This window comes from Hemiscyllium ocellatum, assembly GCF_020745735.1.
Source record: "Hemiscyllium ocellatum isolate sHemOce1 chromosome 27 unlocalized genomic scaffold, sHemOce1.pat.X.cur. SUPER_27_unloc_4, whole genome shotgun sequence".
Lineage (NCBI taxonomy): Eukaryota > Metazoa > Chordata > Chondrichthyes > Orectolobiformes > Hemiscylliidae > Hemiscyllium > Hemiscyllium ocellatum.
This window is the reverse complement of record NW_026867509.1, coordinates 610,527-633,189: the sequence shown is the minus strand read 5'-3', so window position 1 is coordinate 633,189 and position 22,663 is coordinate 610,527. Positions and strand designations below refer to the sequence as shown.

Below are 22,663 nucleotides of genomic sequence, written 5' to 3'. Positions count from 1 at the left end.
GAACAGTCCTAGGTCATTTCCTCGTGTACTTGGAATTATTCAATCCTTCATTTTTTTTCTCCTAATTCCCGTTTGAGTGTTACTCTTGAGTCATTCTGTCATGTACTCCTGAGTGGAACAACTTGCGTTCTATTTTCCAAAAATCTCGATATCTCCCCGCTGTTTTAGTTTGATTTTAATTATAGTATTGATCTTACTGCAAAAGAAAAAAAAATGCTTTAATAGCAGAGCTATGCTCACCAATGAGACGTTTTCTTGATAATGGTAATGAAACAAACTTCTCATTTAATTCCATAGATTCCAGTTCTCTGGTGTCTCACAGTCCACCTTTACAAACCTCCACAGCTGGCGAAACTGTTACTTTAAGCTGGGAATATTCAGGGTTCTGTCATTACACAGTATATTGGTACAGTCAGTCAACTGGTCAAGCTCTGAAACACCTGCTTCAGAGACACACTTCAGAAGAGGAGAATCAAAATGATGTTGCAGGGGGAAAACTGTCCGCTTCCATCAATTCTGCAACAAAAATCGTTCAACTAAAGATCTCTAAAATGCAACTGGGGGACTCCGCCGTGTATGACTGTGCACTGAGTCGGCGCTCAGCACGCACAGTGAAACAAAGGACGGAGCGAGCTGTACAAAATCTTATCACGGTAGGATTACAGACACAGTGATACAGAGACAGAAAGAGTTGTGCAAAACCTGAACAGGATGAGGATCACAGACACAAAAATGCATAGTAGTGAGAGAACTGTATCAAAAGCTGAATAGGGAGAAGATTACAGACACAGTGATGCAGAGGAACGAAAGAGCTGTACAAAAACCCGAACATGTTGTGGTTACGTAGGCATTGATGAAAAGCACGGATAAAGCTGAACAAACTGAATCTACAGGTTATTTTTACATTGTGAATTTGCTTCTTCCCATTTTATAGAAAAAACCTCTTTATTTCTGGATTCATTCTGTATTCGTGATTATCAGGCTTCCAAATACCAGATAATCGTGTGACATGATTCAGTCTGAAAAATTGACTTTTAATTTTTACCTGGGTGTTTGTAGATTCAACCATATCTTTCAAACTGCAATTTAACGAATGATGAAAATGGCTAAGTACGTAAATATATGAGGGAGCAGCAAAGCACCAGATGTAATTAGATTGTACGTTGCTGGAGTGGGAACATGCATGAATAAAATTCCTCCATGCTGTTCATTCTAAGATTAGAAATTTATTTTTCTATTTTCCTTGTAAAAAAGAAAAGCCTAAAAAAAAAACTCGAAGACCAATAAGACAACAACTTCCCAAACTTATAATTGTACAAGTAACCTATTTGTTTTCCGTCACTGCACATAGGAAAATACAGTAGAAAGCACAAGTTTAGTGACACCGATCATCACTCCTGAAACATAAAGCTTCTCTGTGAATTGAACACATCACAAGAGCTTCTGCTTGTTTTGCATTCCATTTCACAGCTTCCGTGCAGCAAAAGGTACGAATTTTTTTTTTTTGGTTTTACATTTGCTCCAAGTTTCACATGAAATTTCATATTCTGCCTAAACCTACGTCATAGAATTTGTGGTTTGAGCAGCGTGAGAACATGTCTTTAAGGCTCTGAACCGTTCGTAGTTTTCCGTTTGTACAGATTCCACTGTGGTATTACTGTTGCTCACTTCACTGAGAAGTGTCTCTTCTGCATCTCTGAAAATTTCAATTGCCAATAACCCATTGGCTGATTCTCTCCCCTGTTGACTGAGCGTACTTGTGTCCGAATTTTGCATTAAAATCTATCTGTCAATTTGGGACAGTTTATTTCATCCATCACTAGGATGCATATATTTCTTCCCCACTCGAACGCATCAAGATATATCTATACAGTAAATTATTGCCTTTGGGGTCCTGTGCCTCCTACTCTTTTCTTTGTCTTTCATTTTGTCTTCTCCACTCATGCCGAATTTCAACGAGATTCACGTGTTCATGCATTTCCGCTTTTATTAATTTGAAAGCATGAATTGTACCTTTAAGAACGAGTGAATGTTGTACTGACTTGAGAACTTACAATTACCTGTGTGTATGCCAACCAGCTGACTGAGCGTGTCCTGGAAAATTGAAAATATGGAACATTTTACTGAGAAATAGACACCTGAGTTAATTGCTGTTTTGACAACAATTCGAATTTATCCAACCTGTTTAAATTGTTCCCCAGAACATTAAACCCGAACCGCGTTTGAATTTACTATTTTTCCAACATCTAAACAATAAAATGGTCCGTTGTAGAAGATTTGAAAAGGCAGACATTTGAAAATCAGTTACAGCAACTGCCATCAACACAGATACAAGAAATTTGGATACACTCACTGTGAAAAGTACCTTTTCATATGAAACATTTTCGCAGTAAAAAGAGCAAGAAGACGACCTGAGCCAGAAGAAGATAGACAAAGAAGAGGACAGCCGCTGAGTGATTTTGAAATCAAGTTTAAGTAATTTTCATGAGATTCTTATTGGAACAGCAAACTGTCATGTACTTGGAGGCTGGTAATTACCAGTTAAGTGAAAGGGGTGCTTAGAGTTGTGAAAATTTATAGTTAAATATTTACTTTTAGAGTTAAAGAATACATTCAGTTTATTTTCTTTAATTTGTGGAATTTGGTGGCTATCTGTCACTCACATTTTAACAGGTTATGAGACGAGCTGAGCTTTTCTTGGGTGTTTGCTTTAATAAACGGAAGGTTTCAATGCCGTAACCTAACACTGTGTAGAAATGTTCTTCAGTGTAAGCTCTGTTCAGCGAGTGGTTCCTAGTTGTTCTGGACCTAATCTCAAAAGTACATCCACCCGCTCATAATTTACATTATGTCTTGGGTCCATGTTTCCATTAAAAAAAAGACCCAGCCAGCTGAATCATTCCAGATTGGTGCAAGTCACAGCTGATGACCTTTCCCTCAGGCAGTTAAAAATTCAATTAATTTTATATGAACATAAGAACCACGAACATTCGAGATTAAAGTTTCGAGCGTTTTCAAATATACAGTAGGATCATAGATGATCATTCACCGTCATACAATCATCCCTATATGTAAAGAAAAACAAATGATTCAGTTATTGTGAAAAACAGATTGTCAAACTACCAAGCATCCACGGCCTCTACCCTGAAGTACCACTTCACAATTGAATCTGATTCAATTCAATCAACTCTCAATTTTTCATACTTGTTCAAGACTGGAAACGCCTATAAGTTATGGCAGTCCGTTTTCTCAAAGATTAGCAGTCTGTACATTGCGTGCACCGAGAAGTTTTCATTTTCGGTGCAAGGGTGAATTCACTGGAAAACAATTGTATAAACATCCGTAATTGGAAGTACTGTCAGGAACAATATGTCAAGATTGGCCACTGATTGCCAGCAACAGCACGTTTCCTACTTGAATCGCATTGTGTCATGTTCTGTTTATACCAAACTTATGCTTTGTTGAAGTCAGATATTTTATAATTTACCTGTTCAATGAAGGTATGAGTGGAACCCAAGTTTCCTGAGGTAGGGAAGCAAGTGTGTGATGTGTGAGACAGACAGGTAGGTAGGTAGATAGATAGATATGATAGATAGATAGATAGATAGATAGATAGATAGATAGATAGATAGATAGATAGATAGATAGATAGATAGATAGATAGAAAGATAGATAGATAGACAGATAGATAGACAGACAGATAGATAGATAGAGAGATAGTTAGATAGATAGATAGGTAGATAGACAGATAGATAGACAGATAGATATATAGATAGATAGACAGAAAGACAGATAGATAGATAGATAGATAGATAGATAGATAGATAGATAGATAGATAGATAGATAGACAGATATGTAGATCGACAGACAGATAGACAGACAGAGACAGACAGATAGACAGATAGATAGAAAGAAAGATAGACAGATAGATAGATAGATAGATAGATAGATAGATAGATTGATTGATAAATAGATAGATAGATAGATAGATAGATAGATAGATAGATATATCGATAGATAAATAGATAGACAGACAGACAGATAGATAGATAGATAGACAGATAGATAGATAGATAGATAGATAGATAGATAGATAGATAGATAGATAGATAGATAGATAGATGGATAAGAGAAGGAGACAGAGAGAGAGAGAGGTGGGAGAGGGAGAGATTCCATGGTATAGGTTGAATCATGGAATTCTTTCAGAAAAGTAATAATGTATTAATGAAGTGAAAAAGTTAAGCGTGCCCAATTCCCTGATGGCAGCTTGCGCTCGGGGTTTGATGTTGATAACATTTGTTCAGAAATCCAGGCCTGCTCGGCCTCTGTCCAAATGGAAAACTGCAATCGAAGATCTTATTGTTAAAACTTTTCAATGCAACTTTCGATAAGCTTGCGGTGGTACTGACGACAATAGAAAGAGATAATGGACATTAATTTGAAAATCTGCACAATGATGGGGTTTCGTGTCACTTTTTAGCTGTGGCTGCTGACCAGAATTTGTTCCAAAATAAAACAAATTTATACTTTTCTACATAATATTATGCTTCCAGCCAGTAGCAAATTCTGTCGTGTATTTGAAATGGAAGGAGTGATACCTTTTGCAAATGATGCCCATCATTCGATTTGGTCTTCCCCAGATGATGTGGACTCTGCATTCAGCAGGCAAGTCGGAGGTGTTGCATCACAAATATGAATTGTTGATTGAAGCTCATGGGCAGGCTTTGGGGTTTTGTACAGTCATTAATTCTGTTATTCGCCGCGCTCTCTGTTGCAGATTTAACTTCCTGTCGTGTAAACTATCTCTTTCATCTACATTATTAATATTTCTCGTCAAGTTCAAATTCAGTCATTTGATACTACCAGCATTTTGATAGTTGGGGTGTTCAGCAATGCTAATGATAAAAAAGGATGTTGAATGGTTTGTCAGTTGTTGCAGATTTGCACTGTCGTGCATGTGTGTGACACGAATGTTACTTGCCATTCAAAAGAGCTGATTAGAAAATACGAATATGCAAAGATTGTTAGAATTAGTCTGTTGTTAAAACTCAAGATAAATGCAATCAAATCAACTGCCTCTTCTGTGATTTCTGAAAGTGATGGAAGGCATCGTGAACAGTACCATCAACAGTCATCTCTCCAAGTAATCAGCCCGACGATCCTCTGGGATTGTGATGACTTCACCTTTCCCTCTGTTTCAGTCCACACCCCCTGAGTAGAATCTTTCTATCTGTCTAAGTCTAAGCACTCATACAGCTATATCAGTTACCATCAGGTGATATTAGATTTGACGCCAGTATTATTTTAAGTTTTTTTCAAGTCTACTTGTAGTTTACTTGAAGAATATATGTCAGCTGACGTGTAAATGTTGTTCTTTTCAAATACACAAGCTGCCCTCTGTATGTCAGCGTCGACATTTGCCCTGTAACCATTATCTGAATCGTCTTATGAGAATTATATTAAAGGTGCTACATAAATGTAAGTTGGCATTTTTATTGGTGAGATGGAGTTGTCACCGAAGTTACAAAAATAATGCTCTTGCTTCCTTTCAGAAGTGATGCCAACATGTCAAACCTTACACAATTATGTGTCTGGTTAGTCGTGTCGTTTTTCTTTGTCCCTTTATGTAAATATTACGGTGATCATGATCTTCACCGCAGGAAGATGTGGTCTCTCTGGATGCATCACTCGATATCTAGTGTCTATGGCAGTGACGGATCTCTTGATAGTTATCAGTGCTGTGATCTTCAATTGGATTACTGGCATTTATTTCCTAGTTAGTTTTATGTCTATTACTCCAGTATTTACAGCCAGCATTCTGACCATCTCTGCAGCTGTAGAAAGTTCTGCCTGGTTAACAGTTGCTCTCGCCTTTGAGTGATTCCTCACCAGTTGGAATCAGAAAACACAACATTACACAGAGAAAACAGTGGCTGTCGTCAGAGGAATAGTCGATTTCTTGAGTTGTTTAAAAAGTTATCCTCTGGTAGATTATGTAAGAACCATTCTATTATAATTTACACCATGTCATGGTTTTGTAACATAAAATCAAAATTCTCTACTTAATTGGCATGGACAACCTATGATGGCTTTGCACAGTTCAACCTTTTCTCCTCATATTACTGCTCAATGCACTGACTGTCAAATACATTCTCGCAGCCAATCGAGCCCGAAGGCCACTACGAGCAAGCATGAGCAGTGGAGAAAATCCCAGTTATCCTGAGGTGGAGAGCTGGCGAAAGTCCATTGTTTTACTCTTCACCATCTCAGGAAGCTTCATCCTGTTGTGGATGACATATGTGGTGGATTTTCTCTCTGTGAAAATTATGACCAAACCTTATTTCTCAGGTTCCAATTTCAATGATTCAATATCCATTCAGCAAGAAAGTAGAAGCATACTTCAATTCCATCGCTGTTGCACCAACCCATGTATTTATGCTGAGACACAGATAAATTCAGAATATAGTTGAAGAATGCAGCAAAGAATCTTTGGAAAATATTTGTCACGTTAATAAACTAGGAAAGGTGTGGGAAATCCAATCAATTACCGAATTGTACATTTTTGTCATTGCAATATTTACCGTAGTGATATAAGGCCAAAGATCCTCAGAAGTTGAGGAAAACGAGTGCGACATAACATTATTTTTCACTTTTGTGGCAGAAAATCAAAGTTGTAATAGATGGGAAAAAGCGCACCAATTTGTGATTGAAAGTTTGTGCAATAATCTCTTCAATTCCGTCTCAATCGCCCCTTTTAGGTACTCTCTTAATAGTGTGATAGAAAAAAGCACCACAACGTGATTCGGCCATCATATATATCTCTGATGTAAAGAGACTTGTGACCTGGCCTGCACAGCGTTCTACAACATTGAGGTCCATACAATCCCCCTCAGCTCATTTCTTAAACATGTCTCATTTACTCAAATGTTGTGCCTTCAGTTCCTCATCTTTCCTCCTATGAGAAAGTTCTCTCTAAAAATACTCGAACCTGGCCTCTCAATATTCTGTAAGTTTAAGGTAGATTCCATCTCATTCTTCTCATCTCCGTCGATTACATACCTAGATTCTTCAAACATTTGTTAGTGTGACAAGGCTCTTATCCCCGAGATCATTCTTGCACTCCACATTGGGACTTCTTCCAAGGCCTCCACATACTTCCTGCGATACAGAACTCAAAAGTGTTCACAATATTCCAAATACGGTCTGATCTGAGCATTATACAGCGTCTGTACTACATCCCAGTTATTGTGTTCCAGCACTCTTCAAAGCAATGCAAACGTTAAATTCGTCTTCCTGACAACTGAAATTTCACGTTCCTTTGAGGAGAATTCTAAACTAGTGCACCGATGCCTGCTTGTGCTTCAGATGTCCAAAGCTTTTAGAATGCAGTGCATGCCTTTATTCTTCAAATCAAAGTGCAAAACCCCACATTTTCAACGTTATATTCCAGCTGCCATTTCTTTGTTCACTGTGCGATCCTGCTGGAATCGTCATGCTTCTTTCTTAGCTCGCCAGCATTAGATTAGATTACCTACAGTATGGAAACAGGCCCTTCGGCCCAACAAGTCCACACTGATCCTTCGAAGAGTAACCCACCCAGACCCACTCCCCTACCTTATACTCACCGCTGACACTATGGGCAATTTAGCATGGCCAATTCACCTGACCTGCACATCTTGGATTATGGGAAGAAACCGGAACATCCGGAGGAAACCCACCCTGACACAGGGAGAACGTACAAACTCCACACAGACAGTCGCCCAATGCTGGAATTGAAACCGGGTCCCTAACGTTGTGAGACAGCAGTGCTAACCACTAAGCTACCGCTCCGCCCCTTGATCCACGACCTATCTGTGTTGTATGCAAACTTTGCAACAAGTGCTGTCAGTTTCTTCATTCATATTATTAAAATATAATGTGATTGTTTGTGGTCCACACATTAAACCACGAGACATCGTCTTTCATCCCGATAGCTACCCCTTTATCTCCTATCTTTGTTTTCTACGGGTCAGGCAATCTGTCCATGGCAGTGACTTGCACCAACCCCCGTTAGTTTTCTTTTTTTAAATTTGGGTTGTTTTTTAGTTCCTTGAGCTCCAGATTTGTTCTCAGACGTTTCGTCACCACGCTAGCTCACATCATCAGTGAGCCTCCGATGGTGTGCTGGTGTGCAGTCCCGCTTGCTATTTATGAGACTTGGTGCGTTGTGTTGAATGGTATCACTTCCGGTTCGTTTTCTGTGAGGTTGATAAATGGGTGGAAATAGATACGTTTGCTAATGGACTTCCAGATTGAATCCCAGGCCTCTCGGAATTCCCGTGCATGTCATTGTTTAGTCTGTCCCAAGAAGGATACTTTTCACAGTCAAGCTGGTGATGCTCTTCGTCTGTGTGTTTGAATACTGATGATAGCTGGCCATGGCAGCAAGTTGGTGCTCATGGATCCTGGTGGCTAGTTGCCTGCTCGTCTATCCAATGTAATGTTTTGTGCAGACCTTGCAAGGTATTTGACAATGACAATCATTCTGCTGCTTGTTGGTATAGGGTTTGTTAAATTCATTAGGAGCTGTGTCAGTGTGGTAGTAGATTTGTGAAATATTCTGATGCCTAGGGGCTGAGGTAATCTGGTCGTCATCTCCAAGATGTATGTAATGTATGGCAGTGTGGCTAGAGTCTCTGGGTGCGTTGTGTCTTCCTGTTTACGTCTGTTGTGTACAAATTGATGGGCTGCACTTATTGGGTACTTTTACCTGAATACGTTGTGTAGGTGTTTTTCCTCGACTTCTTGGAGGTCCTGCGTGCTGCAGTGTGTTGTGGCTCTTTTAACTAATGTCCTGATGCAGCTACACTTTTGGATGTTTTCTGCTGCAGTTGAGTGTACGTTCAGTTGTGTGGTTTTCCTGTGAGCGCTGGTCTGCAGTTTTCGTTTGTCTTCTTGTTCTAATGTGACATCGAGGAAGTGGAAGCTTTTATTATTATCTTTCTCATTGGTGAACTTTACAATGGTAAGGATGTTGTGTATGTGTTGTAAGCGCCTTCTAAATCGGTTACGTCTAATTCAAGCAACTCTCCCTCAATCTGCAAGATAATCTTTTTTTTCTGATAGTATAGTCACTATCCAAAAAGATTGCCTTCAACTTAAAGTTTGCTATTCAGGCGTTATTGTGTACCGCCAAATCCAGAATTATCTGTAGAAAATGGGCTCTACCACAAGGGACTCGTTGATATTCACGGATTTAGTTCCTTGGGTTTCGTGACCAATCTATCTTTCCCGCTCTGACTGCATACTGAAATCACTCATTGTTGTTGTAATTGTGCTTTTGTTACATGCCTTCTCCATTATCCAGATTTATTTTCTGCTCAGGAACGGCCTGTCCAATAACTCCATCAGGGGGTCTTTTCTTTTGTTGTTTCTCATATCTACCCAAACACATTCAATACTTCCGAACCCACAATCAATTATAGTTCTTGATTTAAGTTAATTTCTTACAAAGAAGAAAATCCTGCTACTCTGCCCATTTGTCTGTCCTTCCAATATCTTTGGATCTTTCGTGCTCAGCACTGATCCCCTTGTAACCAAGTGTATGTGATGCCCATAACAGCCTACTCGCCAATTTCAACCCCTGTGTTACAAGCTCACTTAGATTATTTTGTATATTGTGTGCCCTACATCCTGCATTAAGCGCACCCTCTTAGCATTGTCCCCTTGTCTATTGTAGTTATATTCCTGATAGTTTTCACAATCTCTCTGCTCTATTGCAGTATATGGATACTTTGGTAATCTCTGCTGAGCCCATCCCCAGTTTTCGCTTTTGTTTTCGCCAATTATCTATGCAAACGAATCCATGCACGCTTTTTCACCATGCATTCATGCCAACTGCAGAGGAAACAGTATCCTCGACTGAATGTGCAGCTTTCTATAGTTTACTGCATACTTTACGCCCCCATTATTTCCAATGATATGTTGGAAAGTACCTGGACGTACTCTAAACGTGAAGGAGCTCGTGGCTTCGAGACACGTAGCATCCATGCTCTATATCACAAGAAATGACAACCTCCTGGAAGGGAATTGCAAATTGAGTTTCAGTGTCTACAGACAAATTATGAATTGATTTCAAATTATAACCACGCATTGAGAATGCAACTATCATCTTTTGTGTGCCAAACGCTCATTGAAATCAGGAGGCGACCTATTCAGATCTATGCCTGTTTTGCAAGGTGTCAATTTTTATCATCTAATTGTGTACATCAATCCCTAAACTAATACAAATTATCAAAATATGACATCAAACTGTTTTGATTCTTATTGTTTGCAAATTATTCTCGGCACCTTTTGAGAATAAATATTCACGAAGGAAGTCGTGGCCTCAAAGGCAACTTAATTTGTGTTAAGTACTTTTAATTTAAATGTTCAAGTTCCTTTGTTCATGTGTCTTTGTGCATAGTAATTTTAGTGTTTCTGATGAATAACAAACTCGATATGTGCGTGGGAATGGGTGACAATATTTGTTCACGGTGGTTAATTTCCTTGTCTGCCTGTCTTAGTCCAAGTGTATTATTTTCTTTTCTCAAAAAAAATGTTATGCTAGGTATCTGCTAAACACATAGGCGTTTCCATAACGTTTGTCCAAGATTCTTCCTCTGAAGTAATGCAAAACATTTTCTTCATTCGCTCATGAGATGAGGTTATTGATGACTCGAACAGCATTTATTATCGATGTGTAATTCCTTTTGTATCAATGTTCATGAAGCATAATTCAACGTTGTCTGCATCTGAATGTTAGTGTTGAGCATGTGTGGTTTTATATGTGTTTGCCTCCTTGTGCATTTTCGTATTTTTAAGGCACGATGCTTTGGTTTTTTTTTAGTGTAGGTTACATCGAAGGCATGACCCTTTGCTCCCCCACCCCTCCTCCGCCAAACCTTTCTGGTGAAATATGTGAAGGGGAATTCCAGTCGAACGGAAGATAACTGCATTCTTCTAGTTCCTACTAATCCATGTTTTCTCCAGGCAATTATCTGAATTTTGTTTATGGAGCCAAGACTGGAAACATTGACGTGAAACACTCCCTCACTTTTTCCAATTTTTTACAAAGTTTCCGCTCCTCTATCTATTTCCAATCTGCTTTTCCATTGAATTGTTATCTGCCTGTTATATTTGTGCTGCTGCTTTTACTTTCAGAGATGATTAGCAGACTCCTTGTCAGAACTCTTGACAATCAGAGAGATTATACAGTGGGACAAAACTGCAGGTGACCAGATCCTAACCTGAAGCTCAATTCAATATTTGGTGTCTGCACCTGGGATTATACAGCTGGAAGCGAACCATTACATCAGGAAGTGTCGTTCAACCCATAGGAGACTCTTCTAGTGCAAACTGTCAGTCGGCAGCAGCCACGCGGATATTCCGCACCTGACTTCTGTTCACAATTCTCATTGTCGGTAAGAAATAGTCCAATTTTTTCATGCTCAAAATAAAAGTGCATAATTATTCGAGTGAAGTTTTCATTACAGTATTTTCTTCCTTCTGAACATGTTACAAAACGGGGTGACGGAAATTACATAAATCAGTCTCAGCCTTCTGAGAGTAGGAGACAGCGTGAAGCAATGACTCTGAGATGCACATCCAGTACAACAGAAAACATCTATTATCTGTATTGGTACCGGCAATAACTAGATAAGGAGCTTCTCTGCAGAACTCCGAACCAGAATAAAACTCACCAGTTTAACCATTTTGGGGCGGCAGCTGATGACACTGCCATATATTTCTGTGCTTTCAACCTCAAAGTAATAGAAAAGAAATCTGAACTGTACGCAAAAATTACTGAAAACTTTCTGTGGTTCTCCCTCTTATGGATGTGTGGTTTGTTCAGACTCACAAAAAAAACTTCCACTACAAAGTGAAGCACAGCGTTTAGCGGTCAATGGCAGGGCTATCATGAAATCAAAGTATCCTGGAATAAAACTGTCACAAATATTTTTGCAGAAGAGCCTGATAAATCTAGGAGCCAATAGAGACATTACCGATTCTATCATACTGTTAAACTTCCCGTCCAGTCTGCATCAGCACATTTTATATTTCCACTTACCACCATAACTTCAAGAAAACAAAACCGTTGAATCATCTATTTCAGAATTGGGTTCTCAGCCCATCAGGAGTATACCCGAAAAAATACGCTAATTCTATACTTTGCAGCACAAAACCCAACGCTCCTCCAAGTTATGTTTGGATAATTTTGAATTTACCTATCTCAACTCAAGCAACCACTCTCTGGGTGATTTCTTTTTATCCGAATTCCCCTCTGAACCTCCTGCCTTTCATTTTAAAATGATGCCTCATTCTTACTCATCGTCCAACTGAGGGGAATAGCTCCTTTATATCCATCCTATTCATACTGGTATACCAACTCTGGTCTACCTTAACTGCGATCATATTACTCCTAAAGAGACGTGAAATACCCACAACACTCCAGCTGTGACCGAAGCAAAGTCCTGCACAGCTTCAATATAACCTCACTGCTGTTGTAATATGCTTCGAATCATAAAGGCAAGAATCCCCTTTGCCTTCTAAACTGCTTGAAGAAACTTCCATGTTGCCTTTAGCGATCTGTCGACAAACACCCCAAGATTCCTCGTTCCTCTGAGTTTCCAAGTTTCCTAACACGCATTTAATATTTCCTTGTCTTTTTTTTTGCTTCTTTCGAAATGCATCCTTTCACAATTATTTTGGTAAAATTCCATCTGCTACTGATCTGCCACATGATCAATCTGTTTATATCCGCCTTTAAACTGTGACCTTCATGCTTGCTGTCAACCATCCAGCCAAGTTTTCAATCATTGTAAACTTAGCTACCAATTCCCTCACCCCAACCCCCGGCACGTTCTCATCTATATAGATTGTACATGCAACAAGCAATAAGGAACACAAAGCTGAAGTCTGTGTTGGAAAATTGGATAGTGGCCGTCATCACACAAACGACCTTCTACCATCACGTGTATTTTGAATGTGTAAGTGCTATAATTAATTAGAATGATCAACGTGTTCCATGATCACTTACTCATGCAATGTCTTCTCATTCTCGTTTAACTGGAGTCCATCAGACATCCATTCCCACACACAATCTTTAACGCCCCGAGCAGCTTACATGTGACTCAAGCAAACATTTAATCAAAGGGTATACTGTAATCGTGCTTTTGAGGGGCAAATAGCTGCCTGCATTAACTTAATGAGTATACCTACTTTTGCAACAGCTCCTTAATTCTAAGGGATTGGGTAGAACACATTTAGCTGTGTGTTTCATTGTTTATCCTTACTAATGTATGATTCTGGAGGTATAACATTGGGTTTAACCATTGTCTAATTCACTAATATATATGCAAACAAATGATGTAGGAGCAGAATGAGACCATACTGCTCCTCCACTCAATAAAATCACGACTGATCTCTTTGTCTTCGAATGTCATTCACGTTTCAATTCCCAGCAGATGGAAATTCTGGACTGATTATGTTGGAAATAAATGGGGATTTTACCTGATGGATGGATTGAAGAAGAAAGGAGATCTCAGGGGTTTGTAAGACACATGTTGACATTTAACAATCGGTCAATCGCCAGAAAGTCTTTCAGAAATGTTTTGCATGTTCTGCTTCTGAATGAAAATGATGTCACCTTGAACGCGTTCTGCTCAATCCAATGTGAACTCTCTGTTGATATGCCACCTGCTGCTTTGAATGTATTCTTTATGGCTGCAGATACTTTGATTGATACATTACAAGTTTCATATCTTTAAAGGAAATTACTTTAATCAGCTCAACCACTCAAAAGAAGTGGATCAAAAAACAGAATCCCATTTTGGGAAAACATACGAAATCCAGTTGGCTGAACAGGGCAGTGGGTTTAAGTAAATTGCATGCACTCAGATTCAAAATGTTTCAATTCTGAACGTAACTGCATGCAATAATAACCCTACCATCATTGGTGTGCTCGCTAATGCCTCATTAAATCTGATGACTAGTATGAATTCAGAGATCCAGCAGTACTTGTGGAGAAAGCATACACCTTCCTTCTCACACTGTCAAATTCATTCTCAATCTCTCACACATACTAAGGTGCACTGTATCTCTATCATATTCTCTTCGTCATATTTACTCCCAGAAAAGCTCTGACTCACTCACAAGGAAATACACACTCTCTTTATCTCACAAACACAAATTCTCTTTGATTCACACTCACTCACACACTTTAATATTAATTCTCAGACAAGCTCTCAGGTTCACATATATTCTCTCACAATCACGCTGTCAAATTCTCACACAGTCAAACTCGCTCTCGATGAGCATCACAATGATAGTGTTGGAGAACTAGAGGCAGAAATGTTCCAAACTGCTACTCCCACGCTCTGGAAGAGCAACCTTCATATTGCCACTTTGCTAATATGTGTCAAATTGTCAAAACTATTTGTAAGTGACTTGTGGATTGCCCAGATTTGAAGAGGGTGATTCTGCAGTGAAACAAATTACTCGATGAGGAGCTTGAGGAGATTTAATCTCATTTCAAAAGGGGATTTGGGTGTTTTCGAAATGTGAATATATGGAAAGTTTCTGGAAGGTTCGGAGTGTGCGATTAAAAAAATCATTCCGTTCAGAGAAAGCAGTGCTCCTGGAGACTGAAAGGCCTCCTTCTGTGGCTGGCAGATGCCGATGCGTCGGGGAATATTAAGGACTATTGCAGCAGAAGTCAATCGTTCAGTTTTTGCATCCCTAGCTTTACAACTGATGTAAAAAAGAACAGAAGCTGCAATAAAGGCCGAGTTCACTGCAAAACACCAGTGTTTGTAGTATCTTGATAACCGCTAACATTGCATCACTGTGTGACAATGGGCATCAAATTCCAAAAGCAAAACGTTGGATAGATGTCTATAATTGTCTCTCTGTTGTGTGTATCTCTGCTTGTTCATCAATGGTTGTGCATCTGGAAGTTTCTGTCTCTTTCAAATATCCGTGTATAAGTGTCTACATCGGTGTTGTCTGCATATTCATTTCTGTCTGCAATGAAATATAACCCTTCTGGGGATTCAATGAAACAAAATGATTAAATAAAAGCTACTCTTTCCCCGTGTTTCTCTTCTATTCAAAGTGGTGCAATGTTACCGTCCGCTGATGGCTTGGTGTCACTGCACTATCATTCGCGATTTAGCCAGGGAGAAGATGGAAACACGCATCACTATCCAAACTGACAGTCGTATCAACTCAAATGCAGGATCTGTGAGAGTCGCTCACCGAGGGACAAGAAACTGCTTAGTTTAATTGTTCTTGTTCATATCCAGTTGTTTTTCAACAGATATATTCGGAGAAATGTGGAGGTCATGGAGAAAAATGTTCACAAACCTTAGAGTGTCATGTTTACTTGAATTTCTGGAATAACATTATCCGTACCCACAGTATTAGTTGAGTTCCTTATTGTGGTCTAATGTTGGCCACTGGTTGTCTGGAAGTTTCTTGTCCATGGATAACTTTGTGAGTGATTGCTGTGGAAATCCTGATACCAGTCCAACAACCCCTTGCTTCCTTTCGAACAAGATAAAATAATTCAACGTAAAGAGCACTCATTTTGGACTGGAGACGGTCCACCTGTTTGTCTGACATGCTTCCGTTGAAATTCTAACGTTTATCGCCATCATGTGGATTGTATAGTGGGTACCAAAAATAATCGAACTGTCCTTATTATTGAAGGCACAGATCTAAAGCTTCCTCCAGTTTAATGGGTTTTCTTCTGGGTCATGTTGAAGGAAAACGACAAGGAGAGTTTACGAATTTCGGACAAATAGAGACAGGAAAGAAAGGTAAGACGAATGCACGGCGGAATGGAAGGGGGAAAGGAAGGGATTGAAGCTACAAATATCGGTCCTGAAAACGGTAGCTGAAATAATGGGCATGAAAGCGTATAGTTGTGTGGCATCTTAACGAAACACTCAGAACATCCAATGTTTGATCTATATTTTTCATCTATTTTCTGTTATCATAAGCTTTCACAGGTTGGGAATTGACCTAACAATTGAGTACAAGGACATGAGCATGTACATTCTAATTGAAACCAGAGAGTTAGAACACAAATAACGTGGATGGGTTCTCATTGCTTTTGGTGCTGTTTTCATCGTTTACTAAAACTTTTGAAGAACGTGTAAGGAGAGAGCAGCAGCTTCATAAGCTCCTGTCGGAACTTTGTCTGGGTTACTGCATAGATGAATACATTATTACAAGAACTGAATAACTGAAGCAGGTTGGTCATTTCTTGAAGGATGAATTGTGGATCATTAAAATCCAGTCCGCCAAAATAACCCTCTCCTGTAAACTGCACGAAGAGGAATCGTCCAACGTAGGTGGCCCAGAGAAGTAGAAAGCTGAGGGAAATTGTGAAGAGCAATACAATGGACTTGTTGCGGTTGGCCAACTCAGCATCATTGGAATTCTCAGAACCTCGAAGTCTTTTCCGTGCTCTGCTGGCTGCTATGATGTGTCTAACAGTCAGGGCGTTGAACAGGAGAATAAGGAGAAAAGGGAGGAAGGGGGTCAGAATGTGGTCCATCCATTGATAACACTGCCAGGCAGGCAAGGTATAAAAACTGGACTTTAAGTCACAGAACCAGGGCTTCCCGTCCAGAATGTATAAGGGCTGGTAGACAAAGAAGAAAGGGGTGTTCTTGATACAGCTCAGTAGACAGACAATTCCTATGATGACTGACGCAATTTTCTCAGTGCAGCATCTGGTCTTCAGGCTCTGGCAGCAGATGGCAACAAAACGGTCGAGGGTGAATGCAACAGTCAACCAAACGGAGCTATCCCGGCTGATATAGACCAAAACAGTGCTGATTCTGCACACAGGGGTAGTTGATAGAAGGCTGTACCTAAAGTAAATGCTACCAATCCGATTGATTATGACAGCGCCAATGATGACAATGAAATCGGTTACTGCAATTGACAGTAAGTAGTAGGTGATACCACGAGACAGGCCGCACCGTGTTTGGAAAAGGATCACTATCGTTGCCAAATTAGCTGTAAGACATCAAAAATGCGAAATAGCTTCGAGTAAAATTTAAACACAAGCTACTTTCACAGTCAATCTTTTGCAGAAACTTTCAGACTTCTCCCCTAGATACCTCCAGACTTGTAATATTGTAAAGCAAATCACATTTGTTCATCATTCAAATGTGGGTTAAATACTGGACATGACAAAAGTCATTTCAATTTGTCGCTACCACTAACAATGCATGACAGTCACTCAATCAGTCCGTGTAGCTGGCTTTCCAGGTAAACCTGAATGGATACATTTGCAAAACCGTGTACTTATTGTATCAAATCCATCCATCAACGTCTATTCATGCTGACCTATATTGGCTTGAATTCCAGTAATATCGCCGTAAGATAATCCTACTCTTCAAACTAAAAAAAAACACATACCATATTCATCCGCATCCCATTCACAACCAAAACCATCTGAGATCGCACAATGCCTACTTTCTGGCCTTGGGTGTCTCCAGCACATTTATCATTTCACTCGTGTCCAGGCCCAAACTTCTAATTCAGTCCCCAGGTAAAAGCCTATCTTTTTTGATCTTCAGCCAATTCTTTAAAACTCCCACATCTTTCAAACTGATGATCATATTCCCCCTTATGTAAAGGTTTGCATGAAACCAAATGCACCTCTGAAGGAACAAGTGAAACTACATTCCAAAGTGAAAGCTAAACGTCACTGTTGCAGTTCCCAACAACAGCTATTCCCACGTAATTGTTAAACATAAAAACATATAAGCATACAAAAATTTATCATAAGAAGACAATTGCTTAGTATGGTGAATCTTGGATCACCATTCAGACCTTTCAAATGTTGCTATTAAAAATGCCTAAAACCACGTTCACAACTGGAATTTCACATCGTGGCTTCGTTTAACTGTGAATAGATGCCGTGCTGTACACTCGTATAATCACTTAAATCTTTTCGTTTTATATGATGTAATGATGGCACTCTAACTATTCATTTTCTGGACCAAAAATAAAAATAGCAAATTATGTCCTCCACTGTAATACACCATTAGTCCCGCACATATGAAAACACAATATTTGACTTTGCTACATTAGGATAGGATATAATGATCAACAACTTACAGACTGATTCAAAGTTAGACATTACCAATTGTTCCCCAGAAATTATTAAGCGGTATTTATATAGGGATGCATCACAATAATTTGAGTATCATTCGCTAATGCCCAGAACACAAGTGCAATGAAGTAATGTCTTCAATACTAGACATAACACCCCAAAATATCATGTAATGCAACTAATAAATTAGGACGTGATTGAACCCCTATTACACAGAAATCACAGAATGTTAAATACCTTCAGTACAAATCTGAATGGAAAGAGACAATACTTCTGGAGAGATATATAAAAAGAAAACCGGGTGCATCGGAGCCATTACTAACCAGGGGCACCAATTGCAGCGAGAATAGGATAACATATGGCAAAGATAGGGCCATTCGCTGGTCCGTGCATTGTCCTTCGTACACTAAAGGAATTGCAGCAATTGTGCAGCCTTACTCTTTGAAACGACTATGCGTTCCCTCATTTATTTCGAATGACAGAGTCCACAGGGACAATGAAGTCACAAACTGCACGTTTGGTTATATTTAGATCAACGAAAAGGTCGGACTTTCGGTTTCTTCCTTTGCGTTGACAAATTTGGCAAAGAGGATATTCCCATTTCCCTTGCAAATTCTGTGGTCCTGTTCTCCCCATGAGCGTTTCCTGTTTTTCTTCTATTATCGATCAAGTGCAGTCAGTGATGGCCCAGATCCTGAACTCGGGTTCAGTATTTTATGGAAACCAAAGTGTTTGCTTCTCTTGAATGCCTTCAGCGGTTCCATGCACCTTTAGTATTAGAATAATTTATATGTATGTGTTGATTGGGAAGCAGTTTAGTCTTTAAATTATAGATCCATGTAATATTTTTAAGGATTAAACTCTGAATAATTTGAAACCGTTGTTAGGTAACAAGGGAGAGAACCTGAGAAGAAGACATTCACATGCAAATTCTGGTGACGTTGTATTCTGACGAACACATCGTTTGACCTGGTGAACAAGAATGGAGGAAAGTGTTTCCAACTGCTTGAGTTCCGCGCCCCGTGCAATATCGTGAGGAAGACTTTCAGCTGTGGCAAAACTGGATCATGGTTTAGAAATGCAGTGTCAAATGCACTATCAATAGGGACATAATCAATCCTCTGTCCAGCGTTAAATATCCCAGAGTCAGAAAGTAATACAGTACCCCTCAATCCAACTCGTCCACGTCAACGATAATCCCCAGTTAACCTCTCCCACATGCTTTGGCTAGCAACACATCCCTCCAAACGTTTCTTATTCCTGCACGTAAAGAAATGCATTTTAAGTGTTGTAAATATACCTGCATCCGTCACTTCCTCCAGCAGTTCTTTTCATATATGGACCACTCTTAATTTCAAACGGTTGACCCTCATTTCGTTTTTGAAATGTATTCCTCTCCCCCTAAAATTATATCCCTACTTTTGGAATCGCCCATCCGATAGAATAAAAGCCTTGCTATGCCCCTCGTTATTTTACAAAAGAAACCTCTACAATGTCAACCCTCAAACTCCTTCGCTAAATTAATGGACGTCCGAGCTGTCCAGCTTAATTCTTTAACTCAACTCACATCCTTTACCGGTATTATTGACAAGCTCGCCGTTTTCAGAACCTTCAACAATTTAAGAATATCCTACCGACAACAGGGCAACTAAAACTGCACATTGTTCTCCAGAAGAGGCATCAACATTCTGTATGACCTCAACAAGCCATCCCGACTATTACATCCAAAGTTCCCAACAATTAGCATGCGAAAAAGCTTCTGAAGCAGTCAATCACAACAAATGATTGAATGGGGACAGCGAGAGGATTAAAGTACCCGAGTATAGAATTAAAAATGAAACTTGACATTTCAGCAACAATTAAGTCAGTTTCCTAAAACATCAACGATGAATTGGTCAGATGCAGTAATCAAATGCAGACTCTGAGAATATAATTGTTTCTTGATGCAACCGCAACTTAAGATGAATTTAAAGAAATCCATGAATGAAGGTTCTCATGTCCGGTTAATCTTTGTTGGGAACGGTACTTCTTTGTCCCAAGTTCAAAATCTGCAAAATAATTAATGAAATCGTCTGTCAGATCCAAATGTTTTGTTTGCTTTGACTTACTCTGCTACAAGTCCTCATCTTCTAATGATCTGTTCTATTGATTAGACAGAAAGCAAAAGCCAATGAGAGAGGACCTATAGTTAGCTAGAAGCAACTCGCAAAATTAAGCTGAATTATTCTGATCATATCTGGGGCTGTCATCAAAAGAAAGTGATCATCGAACCCGATGGATTGTTACAAAAAAGCAAACAGGTTATCAAAGACCATCTCCAACAGTGACTTGTCATCTGATCTGAAATGACACCAGGCTCTGCCTTCTGTCGGAGGGGTGTGAGTGAGAGGTGAACATCTCAATTTGATCCAAGTAAGGACAAAATCTCTTCCTCCTTCAAATTCAACCATCTTGAAGGACGATAGAAACAAATTTCCTTCAGTTCCAAACTGCAGTCCAATATGTCAAACGTCCTGAGGCAGTGACTAAAGAGAAATGTTCTCCAATTAAATGTCAAGAAGACTTAACTATTGTCTTTAGCCCCTTCATAGTCTGAATATGCTTTCCATTGACTGCATTGTTCTACCTGGATCTGGTTGGCGCTTGTTAAACTAGTTAAAATCTAATTTCAAAGCAAAATTCTGTGGATCCTGGAAAGTGAAACGAACAGAGAAATTGATGTAGAACGTCAACAGAAACAAAATAAAAAGACTGAAATTGCTCGAAACGCTCAGCGGAACTGTCAGCAATCTGTGGAGGGAAATCAGTGTTAACTTGTCAGATGGTACTATTCATCCTCAAAACAGACACTAGCTATGAAAATTTCGGATCATGGTTTAGAAATGCAGTGTCAAGTGCACTATCAATAGGGACATAATCAATCCTCTGTCCAACGTTAAATATCCCAGAGTCAGAAAGTAATACAGCATCCCTCAATCCAACTCGTCCACGTCAACGATATTCCCCAGTTAAACTCTCCCACCTGCTTTGGCTAGCAACGCATCCATTCAAATTTTTCCTATTCCTGCACGTAATGAAATGCATTTTAAGTGTTGTAAATATACATGCATCGGTCACTTCCTCAAAACAGAGAGTAGCTATGAAAATTTCGGTTTGCATGCAGACGATTGGGTGAGGGATTTGATAAGGTGTAAACAATATTTGGAGATAGACCTCATAGGGAGAGAAGAACATGTAGTCAGACAAATTAGTCGATAACGATCCTGCTTGGAGGATGGGTAGCTATTATTGAATACCGCTTGTGGCTCCGAATGTGCCGTACCCAATAGCAGACTATGTGATAAGAAGGTCTGATGTGAGGGGTCTGTGTGAGGATATCGGAGAGCTCAAGACCCAAAGTTGTTGAACTTCACGTTGAGTCCAGAAGGCTGTCGTGTTCCCAAGTGGAAAATGAGGTCCTGCTCTATCAGTTTACGCTGAACTTTGCTGGAGCTTTTCAGCAAGCCTGAGACAGAAATGTTGGCCAGGAAGCAAGGTGACATATTGAAGTTGTCGGCAACGAGAACCTCCCGGTCTTTTTCGCAGACAGAACGTGGATTTTCTGCAAATCGCTCACTCAGGCGATGCTTCGCTGCCCCAATATAGACTACACAAAATTGTGAACAGAGAATGCAGTGGACTACATTGTGAGAAGTTCAGATAAAGCGTTGCTTCACCTGGAAGGTGTGCTTGTGCCGTTAGACACGAAGGAGGGCGGAAGTAAACCTAGACATTCCGTAATTGTAGTGGAAAGATTCGTGAAGTTGTCGGCTGGTGGCAGATTTGTTGGGCGTGAAGTCAGCATGTCCTTCAGGCAAGTGTCCCTGGGGAGGGCTGATGCGGGAGGTGACGGAGATTTGTGTCTGGTGGTGGCATGTCACTGGCAAAAATGACAGCTAATTGTCATCTTGATATGGTTTCAGGTGGGAGAGCAAGTCAGGAAAATGGGAACTGGATCGCTGTGGTGGGATAGAAGAGAGAGTTGAGGACTGAAGTACGTGAGTTAGTTCGGACCAGTCAACAACTTTCTGGGGAATCTTCCATTGTGAAATAATATGGAGATTATGGAGGCTCCATTGCCGTACTTGGCATCGTCGGATACGTATTATGGAGATAGATGAACTGGGAGAATGACACCCAGAAACTCAACAGGTCCGATAACGTCCGAAGAAAGGAAATAGCATTACGATTTGAAATCAGATGAAACAGAATAAGGGATGGATCCTGGAATATATAAAATAATGCGGAAGATTAGATTAGATATGATTCCCTACAGTGTAGAAACAGGCCCTTCAGCCCAACAAGTCTACATCGACACTCCAAAGAGTAACCCACCGAGACCCATGGCGTGATCCATAGTATGGAGAATTCATCTGGTCTACACATCTTTGAACTTTCATGCTGCCACTTTGGTAGGTAAAACAGAATACTAGAATATTTCTTCAATTGTCTAAATTTGGAAGTTCTCC

The 22,663-nt window shown here is 39.7% G+C and overlaps 1 protein-coding gene across 1 annotated transcript; it reads right to left on the bottom strand.

Annotated features, from left to right (window-relative positions):
• Positions 1 to 16,148: 16,148 nt before the first annotated feature.
• On the bottom strand, positions 16,149 to 22,286 carry LOC132808239 (probable G-protein coupled receptor 139). The gene is made up of 3 exons (XM_060822063.1): positions 22,280 to 22,286; positions 21,631 to 21,801; positions 16,149 to 17,050 (listed from the first exon to the last, which is right to left on the bottom strand). The coding sequence occupies exons 1-3, from the start codon at positions 22,284 to 22,286 to the stop codon at positions 16,149 to 16,151; spliced, it is 1,080 nt and encodes a 359-aa protein (XP_060678046.1).
• Positions 22,287 to 22,663: the final 377 nt, after the last annotated feature.

Bases quoted from the DNA above. Each gene is read 5' to 3' on its own strand.
- LOC132808239 (XM_060822063.1), bottom strand. The intron at 17,051-21,630 runs GTAAACTGATAG...GATGTCTTACAG, and splicing joins AAGCTCCAGCAAAGTTCAGC to CTAATTTGGCAACGATAGTG.